Raw genomic sequence first — 21410 nt, forward strand, 5'->3', positions numbered from 1 at the left:
TATGTTGTTGTCTGGGATAATGTCAGCTTCCACCGAACCAACAGCGTTAGTGACTGGTTTGCTGCACATGAAAGGATAACAGTGGAATTCCTTCCACCATACTCTCCGTTCCTAAATCCAATAGAAGAGTTTTTTTTAGCATGGAGGTGGAAAGTGTATGATCATAGACCACAAAATCAGATGTCTTTGTTGGATGCCATGAATGCTGCATGTGAGGACATCACAGCTGACCATTGCAGGGGATGGGTGCGGCATTCAAGGAGATTTTTTCCACGGTGTGTGGCAATGGAAAACATCAGATGTGATGTTGATGAAAATCTTTGGCCTGACCAACGTGAGCGACAAGATGTCCACCAAGAATATATATATATATTTTTTTCCCCATGAATGTTATTTGTTGTTTTTATGTATTTGTGGTAATACACAAATATGAAATGTAAAGTGAAATCTTGTTACTCTTGTCAGTTACTTTACATGTACAGTAATACACTTGTATTGTGTATATACACGTGAAGTACAAAAATAAACACTGTACAAATACAAATGTTCATAGATTTTTTCATTTCTTTTCTACATACTATTGACTTTTCTCAACAAATATGAGATTTTTGTTTAAACCCTTAATTTTCATGGTTGACTGTTGTGGTGAAAAAACAACTAAACATTTTGACCAGTGTGGCTCACACAATGACAAAAATACTTTAGATTTTGGTGGCCTTGGCCAAATTATTGACACAAAAACTAGGTTTTGAAGCATGAATTAAATGTTTTGGGTGAGTAACTACATTTTGCAGACATGCTATAAAGTTTTGAAGTTCCTGCAAACAGTTGTGACATTTGTACTCACAGTTTAGAGAATGTTAAGACTGTTTCGAAAAATGTGCCAAAGCAATTGAGAAAAACTGTAAACAACCCATGACACACATACGAGTCCTGTTTTAACTTTCAGGGCTGATGGTCTGCAGCCTGGCTTGCGATCTACAGTGCAGCGCAGGCGCAGTCACTGTGTTGAGCCCGGCGTTATATTAATGATGCAGCCTTTCACACTGACCAGTGAGAAATAACCTTGAAAATGACTGTGCTCTTTGTGGTTCTCCTTTTGGAAACATCTTACCACCAAGCAACAGATTAAACGTATCTTCTACTTATCAGTTAATCAGAAATGTCATGCAGTAAACAGAGGTTAGACAGCAAAAATTACTTTTGTATTTTTATCTTTTATCTTGGAGCAAACAGTTTTAATTGATGTACATGAGAGTAAGTGGTGAATCAGTTTGTTTGCTTTCTAGCTTTCTAGCACTTGGGTACGCAACCATTCATCAGTATGTGAGCACTGCCATCTGGCTTTAAAGAGTAAGTCTACTGTAATACTATTATTACAGTAGTATTATTAGTATTATTATCAGCTTATTGTGAGAATGGGGTGTGGGAAAAATGTCTCAAATGCAGACTGATTACGGTGATCAGGAGCTTACTAATGAAAATGAGAAGAGCAAAGGGTTTGAACATCATAGTGGTTCCACTTGTTTTGAATCAGCCATTGAGAAACTGACAAAGGGACCGGAAACAGGGAGGTACATGCTACAGAGCAGGCTGATCTGATTGGCTGTTCACACAGGTTTGCACGGCACTGCAGTGATTTACATTTTAATTTTTCTGGGTGTCTGTTAGCTTAACCCTAATAAATCAGTTTCACTTGTTGGATTTCTACTTATGGTCCAGCATGGTGGTGCAATGGTTAGCATTATTGCCTCACACTTCTGGGAGCTGGGTTTGAGTTGCGGCCATAACACCATGCGTGTGAAGTTTGCATGTTTTTCCTGTGTTGTTGTGGGGTTCCCCCCGAGTCCAAAAACATACTGAGGCTAATTGGAGTTACCAAATTGCCTGTACACTGTTAGCCCGGATTTAGTTTCTACTTAAATATTAAAGCATTATATACTAAAAAGAAAAAGTTTGATGATATCACTTCATAATTTTAAGTATATTCTACTAATTTGTTGGCATAGTCCAATGTGCAAATAATGTGAAGTACAATAAGCTTAAATTGAAAAGTTATTGAACAGACCACACCTCTTCTTCCCAATTGTGATAACTGCCTATTAACAGAGTAATGAGCAGTTGCTCAAGGTATCAGTGTGTGTGTGTTTTCCTTATTTCAACAGTCTATATTGCAGCCTGCTCTTACACAGACACATAATACAAAACAAAAACAGTCTAAAACTGATTTTTTGTTGCGGTTGTGTGGATTCAAACACCGCTGGCGAGGAACTGGAAGGTGAGTTTAACTCCCTCAGTTGTAAAAACTTCATTTAAACTTTCGTCATTTCGACGGAAATTTTTAGACACTGGCTAATTTACCTGGCTGTGCAATGTATATTTACCTAACTGTGGGGGGGAGGGTTTTGGGGGCAGCGGTGGAAACAATTTTTTAACATTTACCGGTTCGTTGGCTTTTTTTTATCCACAACTAATCGATATCTAATGCTAGTGTAACCCAGCCTTAGATTGAGCTACGCATTAATATGTTCATATTATTATTTTTCTTTTTTTGTGAGTATTCCCCTTTCAGAATTGAGGGAGTGTCGTAAACAAGATGCAGCGTTACGGCAGCTGGTTGTCATGGTACTCCTAGTGGGGATTCGCGGGCTTCGCCTTTAGGCTTTCACCTGGCCGGCTGCAACCGTTATTTTTTCCAAGAAGATAGCGGGAACACATGCGGCTGTTTTACGCGGTTTACCACGGCCTATTGTATCTGGTAAGTTCCTTTAAGACAACATAAGCGAATATGTATCTTAAGATGTGTATGTGACTTAAAATGCCCTATATTAAAGCTAATTCGCCGTAAACTAGCAAAATAATAAATGTGATGTCAGTGTTCAGACTTTTCCAGTCTGTTAGGTTTCTTAAGGTAAATGTTGTTAATGTTTGCTCATTTGCAGGGAAAATAAAGAGAAATTCTTAGAGTTAAGTCTAAAGACACCGATTAAATAATGGTTTGGAAGTGCAAGTATTGTCCTTTTAGCTGTGAAAAAAGAGCACAATTATTTAAACATTACAGGCTAAAACACGGAGGTTATACCAGAACCGAGCCTTTTCCTTGTTTACATCAGGAATGTTTGTGCACATTTAAATCATTAAATGCACTAAAAGTTCACCTGTCCCGCATTCACACAAAAACTCCAGATCAGCAACAAAGTACAGATATACCAACTAAGTTTAGCTGTCTGTCGTGTGGATTTACAGAGTCTTGTTCAGAGAGTGACTTTTTCACTCACCTGCATCGTGCACATCTAAAAGTAAATCATAAAGTCAGATGCCCTTATGAAGACTGTAATTTTGAAAGCAGTGTTTACTCCACCTTCAAAGCACACAAGAGTAAAGTACACAAACAACAGATCTCAAAGAGGTTTAAATCAGAAATTGTTGGTGACAATATTATAAGCCATGACAGTAATGCTTCACAAGAGCAGATGTCAGATGATGATATTGAGGACACACAAGAGTTGTCTGAGGTAACTGAATGTGATCTGCACGATTTAGAAAAACAGCTTGAGCACAACTTGGCATCTTTACTACTAAAGATGCACACTGTTTTGCACATACCAGAGAGTGCAGTGCAAGATGTGATAGAGCAGCTCTGTCAAATCAATAAGCTCTCACAACCACTTGTACAACACAGAGTCAGGGGCATATTAAACAAATATTGTGCTGACATGGATGAGACTGTTATTAAAGAGATTATCAATGCTGTGTCAGAAAGTAACATGATGACACATTGTTCCAAAGATGGACCTTTAGGAACTGCCAAAAAAAGAGCAGCCTATGTGCGTAGAGAGTTTCCACTGGTAAATCCAATTGAATATGTTGTGGAGAAAGGCAAAAAAACTCTTGCATATGTTCCCATTGTTCCTATGCTACAGAAGTTGCTTAACAAAACTGATGTTTTAGACAAAGCTATGTCAGAAAAAGTACATGTCCCTCAGGAATTCAGATCATATACTGATGGGCAATACTTTACTGAAAATCCATTTCTTGCAAAAGATGAGTTCACAATTGCTCTTGTACTTTACATTGATGACTTTGAAGTCGCCAATCCTCTTGGAACATCAAAGCTTAAACACAAGATGTGTGCAGTATACTGGGTTATTGCAAACATACCTTCAAAATATCGGTCAACCCTCAGCTCTATCCAACTTGCTCTACTGTGCAATACCTCCACAGTCAAGGAGTGTGGTTATGCAAAAGTTTTCCAACCTCTGATCTATGATCTAAAATTATTGGAGCAGAATGGCGTTTACCTGGAGCAACTAGGTGCAAGTGTGAAAGGTACAGTCTTGTATGTTGCAGCTGACAATCTTGCTGCCCACTCTCTTGCAGGTTTCCTGGAGAGTTTTACTGTCGACAAGTTCTGCAGATTCTGTTTGGCAAGCAGTAGAGACACTCAACAACAAGAGGTATGTTCTGGTTTCTTTCAACTCCGAGACAAAGAGTCCCATGACAGGCAGGTGCAGGATATCAGAGAGGACCCTGGAATGACTCGAGCTTATGGTGTGAAAGGAGCATGTCCTTTAACTGAGAATCTTGAGCACTTTCATGTGGTCAGTGGGTACCCTCCTGACATCTTGCATGATATTTTGGAAGGTATTGTTCCAGTTGAATTGTCCCTGTGCCTTACAGACCTGATAGGCAAGACTTATTTCACCCTAGATATGCTGAATCAGGCCATCAGGTGTTTTAAGTACTCATTTAGTGACAAAACAGATCGACCTCAGGTTATTGGAAAGGGATTTTCCAGTAAAGGGACCATTGGTGGAAATGGCCATGAGAACTGGTGTCTCATAAGGCTCCTTCCATTTCTCATTGGTCACTGTGTCCCTGAGGGTGACAACACTTGGGAAATTCTCATGCTGCTCAAAGATATTACTGAGCTAGCTGTAGCACCAAAGCATACAGAAGAGACGCTTAACTTTCTGGACTGTAAGATAGCAGAGCACAGGCACTTACTGCAGTCAACATTTCCAGAGTTTCGTTTAAGGCCAAAACATCACTTTGTGGAACATTATCCTCAGCTGGTAAGGAAATTTGGTCCCCTGTCTGAGGTTTGGACAATGCGGTTCGAGGGGAAGCATAAATTCTTTAAGAGGGTAATTCGCACTGCTCAGAACTTTAAAAATGTTGCCACGACACTTGCTACAAAACACCAGAAGGCAGTCAGTTACCATCTCGATTGTAGCTCATTTTTCAGACCATCAGTTGAGATGTCAAAGGTTACTCCAGTTTTGCTTGCCACCTTCCCTCACAGTGTGCAGACAGCAATTGCTCAAAACTTTACAACACCAGAGTCGGTGCTTGAAGCTGCATCTGTCAGTGTAGATGGAATCAAGTATCATCCAGGCATGATACTGTCTTCTGGGTCATGCTCTGGTCTGCCTGCATTCGTCCAGATTCACAAGATTGTTGCAGTTAATGTAGAGATTCTATTTGTCTGTCACAAATTGGCCGCATGGTACAGGGAGCATTTGAGATCTTACCAACTTCATTGTGATAGTGTTACTTCTATGTGTGTGTTGAAGATGTCAGATTTAAATGATGTCCTCCCATTATCAGCATACATGGTACAAGGAGAGCTTATGGTGACACTGAGACGATTTGTAATTTGCTAAACAGCTGTCTGTCTTTTTTTTTTTTTCTTTTAATTTTTCAGATGGCCATGGAACAGAAATTAACAATGCGGGTTATCATCTCCGAGGGTGATATAAGAAAGATGACAATGAACCCTCGACCATACATACTTGAAGATTTGATTAGCTGGCTCAAAGGCACTCTCCAAACAAACTACAATTTTACCTTACAGTACCAAGATCCTGAATTTAACAATGAATTATGCAACCTCACAGACTTGTCTGAGCTCCCAGATAAACCAACGGTCAAAATCATCCCTATCATTGAGCTTGTACCAGTCCCTGGAGGTTCTGAATTATGTAGTGACACAGGCAGCCAAGCAGACACCGAGATCCTGTCCATCTCTTTGGATAGAAGTTCTCAGTGGCCAGCGGTATTTGAAATTCCAAAATTTCAAGTCGATGTAGATTATAGACTACGCCAAGGTAACCTGCAGTATTTCAGGGATGCAACCTTTCTTAAAGTCACAAAAGAACTAAAGCATGACATACTCGAGAAATTGGCTGAGACCATGTATGCATTTAAAGCATACCCAACAAAGGAAGATTTTGAGACTGTTGCTAAGGCTTTAGTGCAAACACACCCATGCCTTAAAGAAACTGGGTCACACTCTGGCTGGAATGGTTGGAAGAATAGCCTTAAGTTCAAAATGGGTAATTATAGAACCAAAATGCGGCAGCTGGGTCGACTTGATGTTACTGTCAATGGTGGCAAGCGAAGAAGTGACACTACAAATGGCGATCCTCCAAACACACAGATCAAGAAGCCAAAGAAAGGGGAAATAAATTTCCTGCCTGATTTTCCAGAGGGGATGACTGACCAAAACATGGAAGTAGCTCGTGAGGTTCTGGTCAATGAAATGATGAAGACAAAGCCAAAGGAATCCCTGGTTAAGAAAGAGATGGATGTGACGTTTGCTTTTCGCAGAAAGGAGATTGTCAATGAGAAGCCTGCCATCAGCCAGGTGGTGCATCGTTGGCCAGCTCTTTTTACAGAAAATCAGGTTTGTGTTTAGTGTCTACATATCATGTAGTGTTGAGTGTGTCAGATTAAAACAGTGTGAACATTGACTGATGCATTGTTTGCCATGTTTCAGGTTTATTATGAATTTGGCAGAGTGGTAGGGAAAAATCTCAGAGAGAACTTCTTGGATGCACTTGACAATTTGTCTCCAAGCCTCATGGACCTCTTCAAAAAGAAGAAAGGCCTTACTGGTCAGCTTTTGGCTGAACTTTTATACCAGACAAAGGTAAGTTAACATATCTACATCAGTCCTGTTTTCCTATGAAGCTTTTCCTCCTTATCCTTTTTGTTTCTTGTCTAATTTTTCTCTCCCCCTCTTTGCTCGTCTCTATTTCTCCCTCTTCTATTCATTTTCTACACCTTTTTTTACCTCTGCATTTTCTATTCTCATAATTTTATCTCCTATTTCCATTAATTTTTTTCCTAATCTCTTCTTGTAATTTCTTGTAAATTACAGTCAGTATCCTTATAAAGTGTTTTATTCCATGTCCACTATCGTCTAGACAACTGAGCCAACAGACGTCAGATGCCTTTGTCTTCGGGGACTGCCGGTCACCTTGGGCGATGATCCTTCTGCCTTCTTCAAGACCTGCTTTGTAAGCATATTCATTTTTATACATGTTGCAGATGCATGTGAGGGGCCGTGCAAGCACACACACTCACACACACACACACACATACATTCTCCTCTTGCACACATTCTCCTCTCTCTCACACACACACACATTCTGCTCTCTCTCTCACACACACACACACATTCTCCTCTCACACACACATCCTTCTCCTATCCTCCTCTCCTCTGAGAGGAGAATGTGAGTGTGAGAGGAAAATGTGTGTGAGTGCCAGAATGAATTATGGCTTGCACGGCCCCTCATAAATGCATGTTCTTTGTTTTTATTTTATTTTTAAACCATTAATCCGCACTACTATGTGCTACAGATTTATTCAGTTTTTCAGACTTGGAGTTTTTTTTATTTATTTTTACCATAAAATTGTCTGTATGTTTAATCAGTGGCATGAAATTAACTGAAAAAACTTGGCTGAAAAAATTTGGGTTCAGTTAACATTAAATATTTTGCTGTAATTGTACAGTGAAAAGGAAGCTGAACAAGCCAGGCCTCATATCTTGTATGAACAGAATGTCTTTTACTAATATATCAGTGTACAGTGTTTCTTTTTAGGGTATTTGTATTGTTAACACTTCGAAAATGTTTGTGCTAACTAACACACGATTGTACATTTGTTTCTCTGTAAGGACACAGCTGACAATGACTTGTACAGGCAAACTCCAGTGGGATTGCTTTTCATTGGTGAAGAGAACCTTAAGCTGAACCCATCCAAAGTGGGAATCATCTTGGAAGGGAATGTGGTGATGGATGATCTGGCCAACCTTCCTCAGGCCTTCTATGTCCTTTTTGGACTGATATATGCCCTGCACCTGGACTATCCCAGATACATGAAAAACACTTTTTGCTTTGTTCAGCAGGTGATGTTTAACCTGGGTAAAAGTGAGCTGTCACCAAAAATTCAGACTCTGAAAAACCAACTTGCAGTGTAAAGAGGTGTTGTTACACTATTTCTCCAGATAGGAGAAAGATTGTTTGTTCTTTTAGAAAAGGGACTTATTTGCACTGTTATGCACTTTTTTCTATTTATGTAATTGGACTGGCACTGATATGTCTGGTTTTGATTCAGATTAACAAACCAAAAACTGAGGAAAACAGTTTGCAGTGTTAAGTGGTGTTCTTAATTGTTGCACCTGATACCAGGTGCCTAATTTTATGTCGTGCTTTTAGAAAAACAATCTGTTGTGTATGTTCACAATAAAGCATTTTACCCCTAACCGGGGTGTTTTCAACAAATGTTTCATCTGATTTCTTGACCTGAATAACTATTTATAATCCACCAGATTAAAAACTGAAATAATAATTTAATGATAATAACTGAATAAGTAAGCTACAACTAGGTATTTGGTACATTATACTTAAGATATTAAGTGTATTAATTGTGCAAAGAAGTTAACTTAGCAAAACATGTCAAGTTAAATCGATTTTGAATTGAGTGTAATGTACTTAACATTTTCAGTTAAATGAACTTAGGTTTTCATTACAAATTACTTATTTTTTTAAGGCAACCGGTTTCCTCAAATTTTTAAAGTAAATTCAACTTATCCGGGTTTACAGTGTAGGTGTGACTGGTATCTGTGCCCTGCGATATGTTGGTGGCCCATGCTGGGTTGTTCCTTGCCTCACACCCATATCCTCCAGGACAATGTACGCTACTGTAATGCAGAATTGAGATCTTGCAAGTACAAGTATGAGTACATTGGAGGGCACGTCAGAGGCGGAAATGCTGTAGGTGACGTCAGATGCCGGAGACTTGGTGGAAAATCTGAATGAACAGCGAGGGGAATTTGGAATCTCTTGAGGAATATATCGACTGGTACTTCAACATTATAGTCATGAAGAAGAACGCAAACGCTTCTTCTCCAGCCAAAAGCGAGACGCCGTCCTCCAAAAGAAGTTGCCCGGCAGACTCCCCTGGCACAGCATCGCCGACTGGTAAAGACTTTGCCGACATCTTGGATTCAATCGACAAACGATTGTCCAGTTTCGACGCGAGGTTGGCTCTGCTCGAGATTCTACATCAGGAATTCAAATCCCTGAGGGAATCTTTGGAATTCAACCAGCAGCAGGTGGAAACACTCGCTGCTGAAAACGCCTCACTACGGGACTCGGTTAAGTGTCTAACTGAAAATGTGACCCATCTAAATGAAGAAAATAAAAAAATAAAAGAGACTGTCGCCGATCTACAGGCCTGCAGCATGAGAAATAACCTGGTGTTTTCAGGCATCCCAGAATTACCGTCAAAACCTTTATCAAGAACCACCTGAAACTTTCGGAGGACACTGTGAAAAACATCTGCTTTGAGAGAGTCCATCGGCTGGGAGCCAAGAGGCCTGGTGCACTGAGACCGCGTCCTATTGTGGCTAAATTTGGATATTTTAAGCAGAAGGAGCAGGTGAAGAGCCGCGGCAGGGAGCTGAAAGGAACGGACTTTGGCGTAAACGACCAGTTCCCCAGAAATCCTGGAGCGACGCAAAGTTCTGCTCCCAATCCGACGCAACTTTATTTAGAAGGGCTCCCGAGTTGTCATCGCCGTAGACCAGCTGTACGTGGATGGGCAGCTGTACCGCGACCCCAGTACCACTCCCTGGTTATATTAACACCAGTCCAGATAAGAACCCGTTATATATTTTTCTTATTTCCTCTAATCGTCTTCCATTAACATCTCTCTAGCTTATACATGTTAATCTGCTAATTGAACATGATGTCATATCAAATACATTACCGTCAGTCTCCGCAGCGCTACAGTGCTAACAATGTTTCCGCTTCTCTCTTGTCCTCACGTATACCCTCACCAACTTGCCCCTTTGTATGTCTCTCTCACTTCCCCCTTCTTTCACTGCACCGATCACCTGCTTTTCTACTCTGTCACACACAAAACCCTCAATCATTACGCATCTGCACAGCACAACCACGTACATATGCAGTCAGCGTCAACACAACCACTCCGACCTCATAGCGCACACAGACACATAGGGCACACACAAGCCCGTACAAGCTCGCTCAAACCTCATTCATTTGCATGTGCTACATTAGCTACACACACATGTCTAAGGACACACTAAGGATTGTCTCAAGGAATGGGCATGGAGCTGGCTCCAGAGAGAAGAGGTTAAAAATATTAAAAAACTACAGGCAGACGTTGTTTTATTACAAGAGACTCATAGACCTGCCAAATGATGAACTTAAAACACCTGAGTTTCCTAATGTGTTCTCAGCCTGCTATAACTTTAGGCAAAGACGGGTAGCAATTCTAATACATCCATCCATCCATTTTCCAAAGCGCTTATCCTACTGGGTCGTGGGGGGTCCGTAGCCGGTCCCGGAAGCAATGGGCTCGAGGCAGAGAACAACCCAGGATGGGGGGCCAGCCCATCGCAGGGCACACTCACTCACTATTCACTCTCACCCTAAGGGCAATTTAGCAACTCCAAATAGCCTCAGCATGTTTTTGGACTGTGGAGGGAAACCGGAGTACCTGGAGGAAACCCCACGACGACATGGGGAGAACATGCTCACTCCACACACATGTGACCCAGGCGGAGACTCGAACCCGGGTCCCAGAGGTGCGAAGCAACAGTGCTAACCACTGCACCACCATGCCTCCCCATTCTAATACATAAAAATGTCAATTTCACAGTACTCAACACAATTATAGATCCACAGGGTAGATTTATAATCATTAAATTATCTATACTTAACAAAAAGTTATGTATTGTTAGTATATATGGTCCAAATGTTGATAACCCCTCATTCTTCCACGTTTTCTTTACCACACTCTCTGAACACCTGGATTGCGTACTTGTTCTTGGGGGCGACCTCAACTTTGGACTAAATAAAGAAATGGACAGGCTCAGTACAGCTGCTCAGCGCAATTGGGAATCCACAAATATAGTTAAACAGCACATGAGCGACTACGGACTTTGCGATGCATGGCGTTCTCTTCACCCCACCCGTAAGGAATATACTTTCTTCTCACATGTCCATCACTCTTACTCTCATCTGGATTATTGCTGAGTGACATTTCAGACACAGAGATACACCCTATTGCTGTCAGCGATCATGCTCCTGTATCTTTAACCCTAATAAATAAGAAGGCCATTCCACCAAGCAGAAACTGGAGATTTAATACATCATTGCTTAAAGATGGAAATTTTATTAACTATTTTAAAAAAGAGTGGGCTTTATATTTAGACTATAATGACCTGCCTGGAACATCAGCATCTGTTCTCTGGGAAGCAGGCAAAGCTGTGATGAGAGGTAAAATAATCTCATTCTCATCACATAAAAAGAAAAGAGAAAACAAGTGTATCCAGGAATTAGAAGAAACCATCAAATCCTTAGAAGAAGCCTACATATCATCCCAGGAACAGGAAATGCTGAATAAAATACGCAAAGCAAAACTAGATTTAAATGAAATTATTAATAGAAAAACTTCGCTGGCAAAATTATGAACATGGTAACAAATCAGGTCATTTTTAGCTAATCAGTTAAAAATAAATATGGAAAAAACAACTATATGTGCTGTTAAAGACTGACATGGGGATACAGTATATGACCCTAACAGAAAAAAACAGCACTTTCAGGGACTTTTAGAAATCTTTATATTCACCACAGATAAACGCATCTAAAGACGAAATTGATCAGTTTCTTGATAGTATAACCCTTCTGAAATTATCAGACAATCAAGCGATGGCACTGGATTCTCCGCTGACACCAGGTGAACTCCAGGAAGCCCTGAACGGTATGCCCAATAAAACGGCTCCAGGTCCAGATGGATTTCCAGCAGAATTCTATAAAGAATTCTGGACAATTCTGGCATCAACATTCTGCAGAATGTTGCAAGAAACCAGGGAAAATGGTCGGCTACCACCAAATATGAATTCTGCCAACATTAGTCTCTTGCTAAAACCAGGCAAAGATCCTACAGTAACTACCAGCTATCGTCCAATATCCCTTATAAACGTTGACCTTAAAATAATCTGCAAAGCTCTCTCAAAAAGAATAGAGAAGTTAACCCCTCTCATAATTCATCCTGACCAAACTGGTTTCATAAAAGGAGGCACTCATCAACAAATACACGTAGATTACTCAATCTAGACATAGACTATTCATGCAATAAAAACCTTCAAATTACAATATTGTCTCTAGATGCAGAAAAAGCATTCGATAGAGTTACAGTAACTGGAATTTTTTATTTGCAGCTTTATGCAAATTTGGTTTCGGAAACTCTTTCATAAACTGGTTAAAAATATTACATCGTTCCCCAACAGCATGTGTCAGGACGAAAGAAACTGGAGGATGTTTGGTCAGTCTGAAGAGGGGCACCAGGCAGGGATGTCCTCTATTCCCCTCAGTGTCTGCGATTTTTATTGAACCACTAGCAGCAGCAATTAGACAGGCTACAGTGATTAAAGGCATTAAACGCAGGAATGTAGAACATAAGGTAAGTCTTTATGTGGATGATGTGTTACTTTTTCTCCAGCATTCACAAACCACTCTTTCTGAGGTGATTACATTAATAAACTCTTTCTCAAGAGTCTCAGATTATTCGATAAATTGGTTGAAATCTACAGTTCTTCCAATTAATTGCTCCTTCCAGAATAATTCTCCCACTCCACTGCCGTCTGGAGATATAAAATATTTAGGTATTAATGTTACACCTAGGCTGGCAGATTTAACTAAACTAAACCATTTCCCACTTTTAAATAAAGTAGCGGATAATCTGGTCAGGTGGAAGTCTGTACCCATATAACTTATGGGAAGGGTCACCTCAATAAAAATGATGGCTTTGCCAAAAACTAATTATTTATTTGCAACGATCCCGAGTAAACCATCACCTGACTGGTTTAGATCTCTGGACTCCGCCATCTCTAAATTCCTCTGGAAAGATAAACCCCCACGTATTAGCTTAGAAACACTGCAAAGGACTAAGGACAAAGGAGGAATAGATCGGCCTAATTTTCACCACTATTTCTTTGCCAACAGGCTCCAAAACATCTCAGGGTGGTTAAAACATACCCTCTTAGATGAGCCTTGGCCAGACGTAGAACAGGCATTATGCAATAAGATAGAGATTTCGGATCTACCATTCATTAGCTCAAACATCAAAACGACAGGAATGCTTCAAAAGCATCAGTATCAGCTCTTTTCTGACAGCATAGTGGGAGTTTCTAAAAATGACTCAGTCTTCATTAATCCCATGCAAGCGTACTCCCATCTGGAACAACCCTGACGTACTACTAAACAATAATTGATAAACTTCCCAGATTGGAGTTGTAAAGGTATTAAATACTTGGAACATATATTTGAAGGAATAGACTTTATTCCCTTTGACATATTAGTTAAACGATATGGGATTAGCAAGAATAGATTTTTAGAATATCAACAAGTTAAATCTATAGTAAAAAAAAATTAAGGTCTAATCAAATCAAATTACAAATACCACAAAGTGTGGCAGAATTCCTTAATCTAAAACCCCCCAAATTACTGTCTAAAATATACAGGACACTTTCTAAAATGGATGAATCATTGCAAAATGGGAGGCAGATCTATCAGTCAGCTGGGACCACAATTTCTGGTCTAAGATATGTTTAAAAACCTTTAAACTGATTAGAAATTCCAGTTTACAGTTAATACAATACAAAATCCTGCATAGAGTGCACTATACAGGGCATCGGATGTTCAGGATGGGTTTTACGTCTTCTAACATCTGCTCACACTGTCAAGGCGATACACCTGAAAGTTACATCCATGCTTTTTGGTTCTGTCCACCTACTCAGATGTTCTGGCGCAGGATCTGTGAAGACTTAAAATGTCTGAAATGTACCATTCCAGCCTCTCCTTCAGTCTGCTTGTTGGGTGACCTAGATGGCGTCAGTACAGATTTTAACACAATCCACATGGCTTTCACCGCCTTATGCATTGCCTAGAAGACTGTCCTTATGAACTGGAAAAAAAAAAAAATTTTATATCGACCAATATAGAGACAGATTGTTGAACCATATTAGTCTTGATACAGCTTCTGCTGCCACACTAGATCAATCTCTCTGTGCTCCTTTGATCAGCTCCATCACCTAGTGGGGGTGGGGGGTCACGGTTCTGTCCCGCTTTGGTCATTGTCGTTGTACGTGGGGGGCATATTGTCTCGGGCCGTCTGGGGGTTCCCTGGGGGTGGGTTGCTGGGGGGTTCGGCACTGCGACTGCGATCCTGGCCTGGGTGGGGCTTTGGTGGCTCTTGGGTGGGGTCCTTCTGGTGGCTGCAGGCGGAGCTGCTGGGGGAGCCTGTGCCGGCGGACGTAGGTTACCGGCCTGGCAGCAGCGCTGCTCCTTGGTGAATCCGGGGCGGGCTTGGGGTTCTGGGGGCGCTCTGCCTCCGGGCTGGGGTTCCGGCTGGGCCGGGGGGGCTGAGCTAACACCAGCTGTTGGTTGGCAGGGGGTAGTTAGCGCCATGCCCTTCCCGTTTTAAAAGCACTTTAGAACATGCACCAACACCACATCTGAGTGGGCGAAGGGGGGCATGGGGTCTTTTCACACCCCCGTTCTCTGTTCGACATTTGGAGCTGGGGGCTGAGAGGAAGAGCTGGCCGTCCGGTCGGGGTCTGGGCTGGTGGGCTTCTCGGCTGCTGCAGGGTCCGGGGTGGTCTTCTGGTCTCCTCGCCAGAGGAAAAAATAGGGGTCCACATAGAGTATATATGGGGAGTGAGAGTATGTGTACATCTCTCTATGTTGGGTGAATGTGTAAATATTTGTTTATGTGTGCATGAGGGTGGGAACGTATGCTTGTGTATGTGTGCGCCTGTTTGTCTATGCAGTATCTGCATTTAAGACCACCAACTGCTCTTTCTTCTCCTTCGCTCGTCGTCTCAGAGTGGGTTCGTTAATGAGTTTAAATGTTATTGAATGGCTTACCTTAAACTTCTCCAGTAAGTCTTCAGCGGTGGAGTGGCTCATGTACTGTGATCCCAGATACCAGGACTGCACTCGAGAGCCATTCTCATAATTCACCCAATACCTGACATGCACATCCAGTTGTTTTCTTTTGATGGTCCTGTTCATACTTACGTCAAACATGACAACGAAGCTCCCTTTTAATATATGGAGCGAGTCCAAATCATGCAAGAAAAGCGGTTTTATCCCTACCACAAGTGAATGTTTTGGCAAAGCCCATAGCACTTCTGCTTTCAGTGTCGGTTGAGGAGAATGTACTGAATGCATTACTTGTTGTGGGATCCGGAGACACTGCCAAAACGGGTGTAGGCCTATCTGTAGAGGTTGTGCTTGCAATGCCAATACTGGTAAAAAACTGAATGGGGACAGTTGTCCGACTATTGACAAAATATTTGTGCTTCTCTCCCTTGATATGTGCATCGATGGCTTTAGAGCCCATTGCTGCCAGTTTGATAACTTTTTTACAAAGGTTGTATTGCGCTTTTTAGACATTAGTCGTCTTTTTCAACCAGCCACAGTACTTATCATTTGCATTTACCATTTCTACCATTTTAAGGGAAACCTGCTACACACCAGCTACGCACATGCAGCACTATATCTTCATTGTCTATGGCGTGCATATAGGCCTATCGGGTACACACTGCCCCCTGTGCTATAGGCAGTGACGTGCGTGGGAAAAAAAAAAAAGGGGGGAAAAACAGACTTTGATACTTTTCAAAGATCCGCGGGGATCCTGTAACTTCCTCAAAGCTTTGGACAGGAATGGTGAACTTCCTGTGTAAGGTAACAAGGGGTCTGGAGCCTATCCTGGAAGCTATGGGCACAAAACAGGGAATAACCCAGGATGGGGTGCCAACCTGTTACAGGGCACACACACCACTCAGACATGGGTAATTTGGCAACTCCAGTTAACCTTGGAATATTTTTAGACTGTGGGGGGAAACCGGAAGAAATCCCATGACACCTGGAGAACATGCAAGATCCACAGACATGACTTGAACCTTCCTCCCACATATGTCAGGCAACAGGTCTAACCACTGTGCAGCTCCTACGTGCAATTTTGAAATTAAGCAATGATGCTGATCTAGATATGAAGACTGTAAACATTAAAAACCTGGAGATGTGCTTCTATGGGGTCACTTGTAAGAACAACATGGTCCCATACAGACAGCGAGAACATTACGCCTGGCGGTCTATGTTACATCACATTAATCTCCTTTCAATCACATTTCTTCTGTGTATTACCTAAATAATTAATGTAATTATTATCTATCCATCTGTATTTGTGACAAACACCTAAATATTTACAATAAAGACCCATCACTGAAATAGTGACACCCACATCAAGTGAAGAATACAGATAAGATTCCTTCCTGAATGTTTTTATACATAACCACATTGCAAAGGAGAAACAAGAGGGATATCTCATCACAAGCTTTATTACAGGACATTATGGGGTTCACCTAAAACAGCTTGACTTATTATACATTGATTGACAGTACCAGTATGTGTGTGTATGCATTGGGATTGTTTGGGACCAGTGATATTACTGCAAAATAAAACTGAAAGATGGAAACTAATGAAAAAAAAACTGGACTAAAAGTCCACTAAAACTATAGCTAATAAACTCGTCAGGCTTTAAATCAACATAAAAGTACTGTCACTCCACCATCTTTATACCAAGTTTACCCACAATAAATTTTTAGTTTACAAAAAGTACTTCCTGCTTCCATTATCTACCAAAACAGCTGCATGTGGTGCTCCCATAACCGAATTTAAAAAACCGTGTTTAATATCTCTGGCTCCCCTCACCTGCATATCAGCTCCCGCTGTTACAAGTGAATTACTGCGTTAAGTGAATCAACCAATTGGTTAAATAGTCGATGGATTAATTCATAGAAAAAATAGGAAACCCGTCTAAATCTGGAAATGCTTCTGGCAGCCTGCCCGCCCGGGACTTGACTTCTGGCCGCCTGCCCGCCCGGGACTTGACTTCTGGCCGCCTGCCCGCCCGGGACTTGACTTCTGGCAGCCTGCCCGCCCGGGACTTGACTTCTGGCAGCCTGCCCGCCCGGGACTTGACTTCTGGCAGCCTGCCCGCCCGGGACTTGACTTCTGGCAGCCTGCCCGCCCGGGACTTGACTTGGGGCCGCCTGGCCGCCCGGGACTTGACTTGGGGCCGCCTGGCCGCCCGGGACTTGACTTGGGGCCGCCTGGCCGCCCGGGACTTGACTTGGGGCCGCCTGGCCGCCCGGGACTTGACTTGGGGCCGCCTGGCCGCCCGGGACTTGACTTGGGGCCGCCTGGCCGCCCGGGACTTGACTTGGGGCCGCCTGGCCGCCGGGACTTGACTTGGGGCCGCCTGCCCGCCGGGACTTGACTTGGGGCTGCCTGCCCGCCGGGACTTGACTTGGGGCCGCCTGCCCGCCGGGAATTGACCTGGGGCCGCCTGCCCGCCGGGACTTGACTTCTGGCAGCGAGCCTGCCGGGTGGAGTCGCTTGCCCGCCGGGACTTGACTTCTGGCAGCGTGCCCGCCGGGACGCGACTTGGGGCCGCCTGCCCGCCGGGACGTGACTTGGGGCAGCGTGGCCGACGGGACTTGACTTGGGGCCGCCTGCCCACCGGGACTTGACTTGGGGCCGCCTGCCCGCCGGGAATTGACCTGGGGCCGCCTGCCCGCCGGGAATTGACCTGGGGCCGCCTGCCCGCCGGGACTTGACTTCTGGCAGCGAGCCTGCCGGGTGGAGTCGCTTGCCCGCCGGGACTTGACTTCTGGCAGCGTGCCCGCCGGGACGCGACTTGGGGCCGCCTGCCCGCCGGGACGCGACTTGGGGCCGCCTGCCCGCCGGGACGCGACTTGGGGCCGCCTGCCCGCCGGGACGCGAGTTCTGCAGCGTGCCCGCCGGGACTTGACTTGGGGCCGCCTGCCCGCCGGGACTTGACTTGGGGCCGCCTGCCCGCCGGGACTTGACTTGGGGCCGCCTGCCCGCCGGGACTTGACTTGGGGCCGCCTGCCCGCCGGGACTTGACTTCTGGCAGCGTGCCCGCCGGGACTTGACTTCTGGCAGCGTGCCCGCCGGGACTTGACTTCTGGCAGCGTGCCCGCCGGGACTTGACTTCTGGCAGCGTGCCCGCCGGGACTTGACTTCTGGCAGCGTGCCCGCCGGGACTTGACTTGGGGCCGCCTGCCCGCCGGGACTTGACTTGGGGCCGCCTGCCCGCCGGGACTTGACTTCTGGCAGCGTGCCCGCCGGGTGGAGCCGCTTGCCCGCCGGGACTTGACTTGGGGCCGCCTGCCCGCCGGGACTTGACTTGGGGCCGCCTGCCCGCCGGGACTTGACTTCTGGCAGCGTGCCCGCCGGGACTTGACTTGGGGCCGCCTGCCCGCCGGGACTTGACTTGGGGCCGCCTGCCCGCCGGGACTTGACTTGGGGCAGCTTGCCCGCCGGGACGCGACTTGGGGCCGCCTGCCCGCCGGGACGCGACTTGGGGCCGCCTGCCCGCCGGGACGCGACTTGGGGCCGCCTGCCCGCCGGGACGCGACTTGGGGCCGCCTGCCCGCCGGGACGCGACTTGGGGCCGCCGGGACGCGAATTGGGGCCGCCTGGCCCGCCGGGACGCGACTTGGGGCCGCCTGGCCCGCCGGGACGCGACTTGGGGCCGCCTGGCCCGCCGGGACTTGACTTCTGGCAGCGTGCCCCGCCGGGACTTGACTTCTGGCAGCGTGCCCCGCCGGGACTTGACTTCTGGCAGCGTGCCCGCCGGGACGCGACTTGGGGCCGCCTGCCCGCCGGGACGCGACTTGGGGCCGCCTGCCCGCCGGGACGTGACTTGGGGCAGCGTAGCCGACGGGACTTGACTTGGGGCCGCCTGCCCACCGGGACTTGACTTGGGGCCGCCTGCCCGCCGGGAATTGACCTGGGGCCGCCTGCCCGCCGGGAATTGACCTGGGGCCGCCTGCCCGCCGGGACTTGACTTCTGGCAGCGAGCCTGCCGGGTGGAGTCGCTTGCCCGCCGGGACTTGACTTCTGGCAGCGTGCCCGCCGGGACGCGACTTGGGGCCGCCTGCCCGCCGGGACGCGACTTGGGGCCGCCTGCCCGCCGGGACGCGACTTGGGGCCGCCTGCCCGCCGGGACGCGAGTTCTGCAGCGTGCCCGCCGGGACTTGACTTGGGGCCGCCTGCCCGCCGGGACTTGACTTGGGGCCGCCTGCCCGCCGGGACTTGACTTGGGGCCGCCTGCCCGCCGGGACTTGACTTCTGGCAGCGTGCCCGCCGGGACTTGACTTCTGGCAGCGTGCCCGCCGGGACTTGACTTCTGGCAGCGTGCCCGCCGGGACTTGACTTCTGGCAGCGTGCCCGCCGGGACTTGACTTCTGGCAGCGTGCCCGCCGGGACTTGACTTGGGGCCGCCTGCCCGCCGGGACTTGACTTGGGGCCGCCTGCCCGCCGGGACTTGACTTCTGGCAGCGTGCCCGCCGGGTGGAGCCGCTTGCCCGCCGGGACTTGACTTGGGGCCGCCTGCCCGCCGGGACTTGACTTGGGGCCGCCTGCCCGCCGGGACTTGACTTCTGGCAGCGTGCCCGCCGGGACTTGACTTGGGGCCGCCTGCCCGCCGGGACTTGACTTGGGGCCGCCTGCCCGCCGGGACTTGACTTGGGGCCGCCTGCCCGCCGGGACTTGACTTGGGGCCGCCTGCCCGCCGGGACTTGACTTCTGGCAGCGTGCCCGCCGGGACTTGACTTGGGGCCGCCTGCCCGCCGGGACTTGACTTGGGGCCGCCTGCCCGCCGGGACTTGACTTGGGGCAGCTTGCCCGCCGGGACGCGACTTGGGGCCGCCTGCCCGCCGGGACGCGACTTGGGGCCGCCTGCCCGCCGGGACGCGACTTGGGGCCGCCTGCCCGCCGGGACGCGACTTGGGGCCGCCTGCCCGCCGGGACGCGACTTGGGGCCGCCGGGACGCGAATTGGGGCCGCCTGGCCCGCCGGGACGCGACTTGGGGCCGCCTGGCCCGCCGGGACGCGACTTGGGGCCGCCTGGCCCGCCGGGACTTGACTTGGGGCCGCCTGCCCACCGGGACTTGACTTGGGGCCGCCTGCCCGCCGGGAATTGACCTGGGGCCGCCTGCCCGCCGGGAATTGACCTGGGGCCGCCTGCCCGCCGGGACTTGACTTCTGGCAGCGAGCCTGCCGGGTGGAGTCGCTTGCCCGCCGGGACTTGACTTCTGGCAGCGTGCCCGCCGGGACGCGACTTGGGGCCGCCTGCCCGCCGGGACGCGACTTGGGGCCGCCTGCCCGCCGGGACGCGACTTGGGGCCGCCTGCCCGCCGGGACGCGAGTTCTGCAGCGTGCCCGCCGGGACTTGACTTGGGGCCGCCTGCCCGCCGGGACTTGACTTGGGGCCGCCTGCCCGCCGGGACTTGACTTGGGGCCGCCTGCCCGCCGGGACTTGACTTGGGGCCGCCTGCCCGCCGGGACTTGACTTCTGGCAGCGTGCCCGCCGGGACTTGACTTCTGGCAGCGTGCCCGCCGGGACTTGACTTCTGGCAGCGTGCCCGCCGGGACTTGACTTCTGGCAGCGTGCCCGCCGGGACTTGACTTCTGGCAGCGTGCCCGCCGGGACTTGACTTCTGGCAGCGTGCCCGCCGGGACTTGACTTGGGGCCGCCTGCCCGCCGGGACTTGACTTGGGGCCGCCTGCCCGCCGGGACTTGACTTGGGGCCGCCTGCCCGCCGGGACTTGACTTGGGGCAGCTTGCCCGCCGGGACGCGACTTGGGGCCGCCTGCCCGCCGGGACGCGACTTGGGGCCGCCTGCCCGCCGGGACGCGACTTGGGGCCGCCTGCCCGCCGGGACGCGACTTGGGGCCGCCTGCCCGCCGGGACGCGACTTGGGGCCGCCGGGACGCGAATTGGGGCCGCCTGGCCCGCCGGGACGCGACTTGGGGCCGCCTGGCCCGCCGGGACGCGACTTGGGGCCGCCTGGCCCGCCGGGACTTGACTTCTGGCAGCGTGCCCCGCCGGGACTTGACTTCTGGCAGCGTGCCCCGCCGGGACTTGACTTCTGGCAGCGTGCCCGCCGGGACGCGACTTGGGGCCGCCTGCCCGCCGGGACGCGACTTGGGGCC

The 21410-nt window shown here is 47.8% G+C and overlaps 1 protein-coding gene across 1 annotated transcript; it reads left to right on the plus strand.

The window, feature by feature from the left end:
* The first annotated feature begins 1898 nt into the window (after nt 1-1898).
* On the plus strand, nt 1899-8266 carry LOC125722687 (sterile alpha motif domain-containing protein 3-like). Its single transcript, XM_048998887.1, has 6 exons — nt 1899-2758; nt 4381-4457; nt 5708-6688; nt 6782-6934; nt 7212-7304; nt 7964-8266. The coding sequence occupies exons 3-6, from the start codon at nt 5708-5710 to the stop codon at nt 8264-8266; spliced, it is 1530 nt and encodes a 509-aa protein (XP_048854844.1). The 5' UTR covers nt 1899-2758; nt 4381-4457.
* Nucleotides 8267-21410: the final 13144 nt, after the last annotated feature.

This window comes from Brienomyrus brachyistius, unplaced genomic scaffold, assembly GCF_023856365.1.
Source record: "Brienomyrus brachyistius isolate T26 unplaced genomic scaffold, BBRACH_0.4 scaffold41, whole genome shotgun sequence".
Taxonomy (NCBI): Eukaryota; Metazoa; Chordata; class Actinopteri; order Osteoglossiformes; family Mormyridae; genus Brienomyrus; species Brienomyrus brachyistius.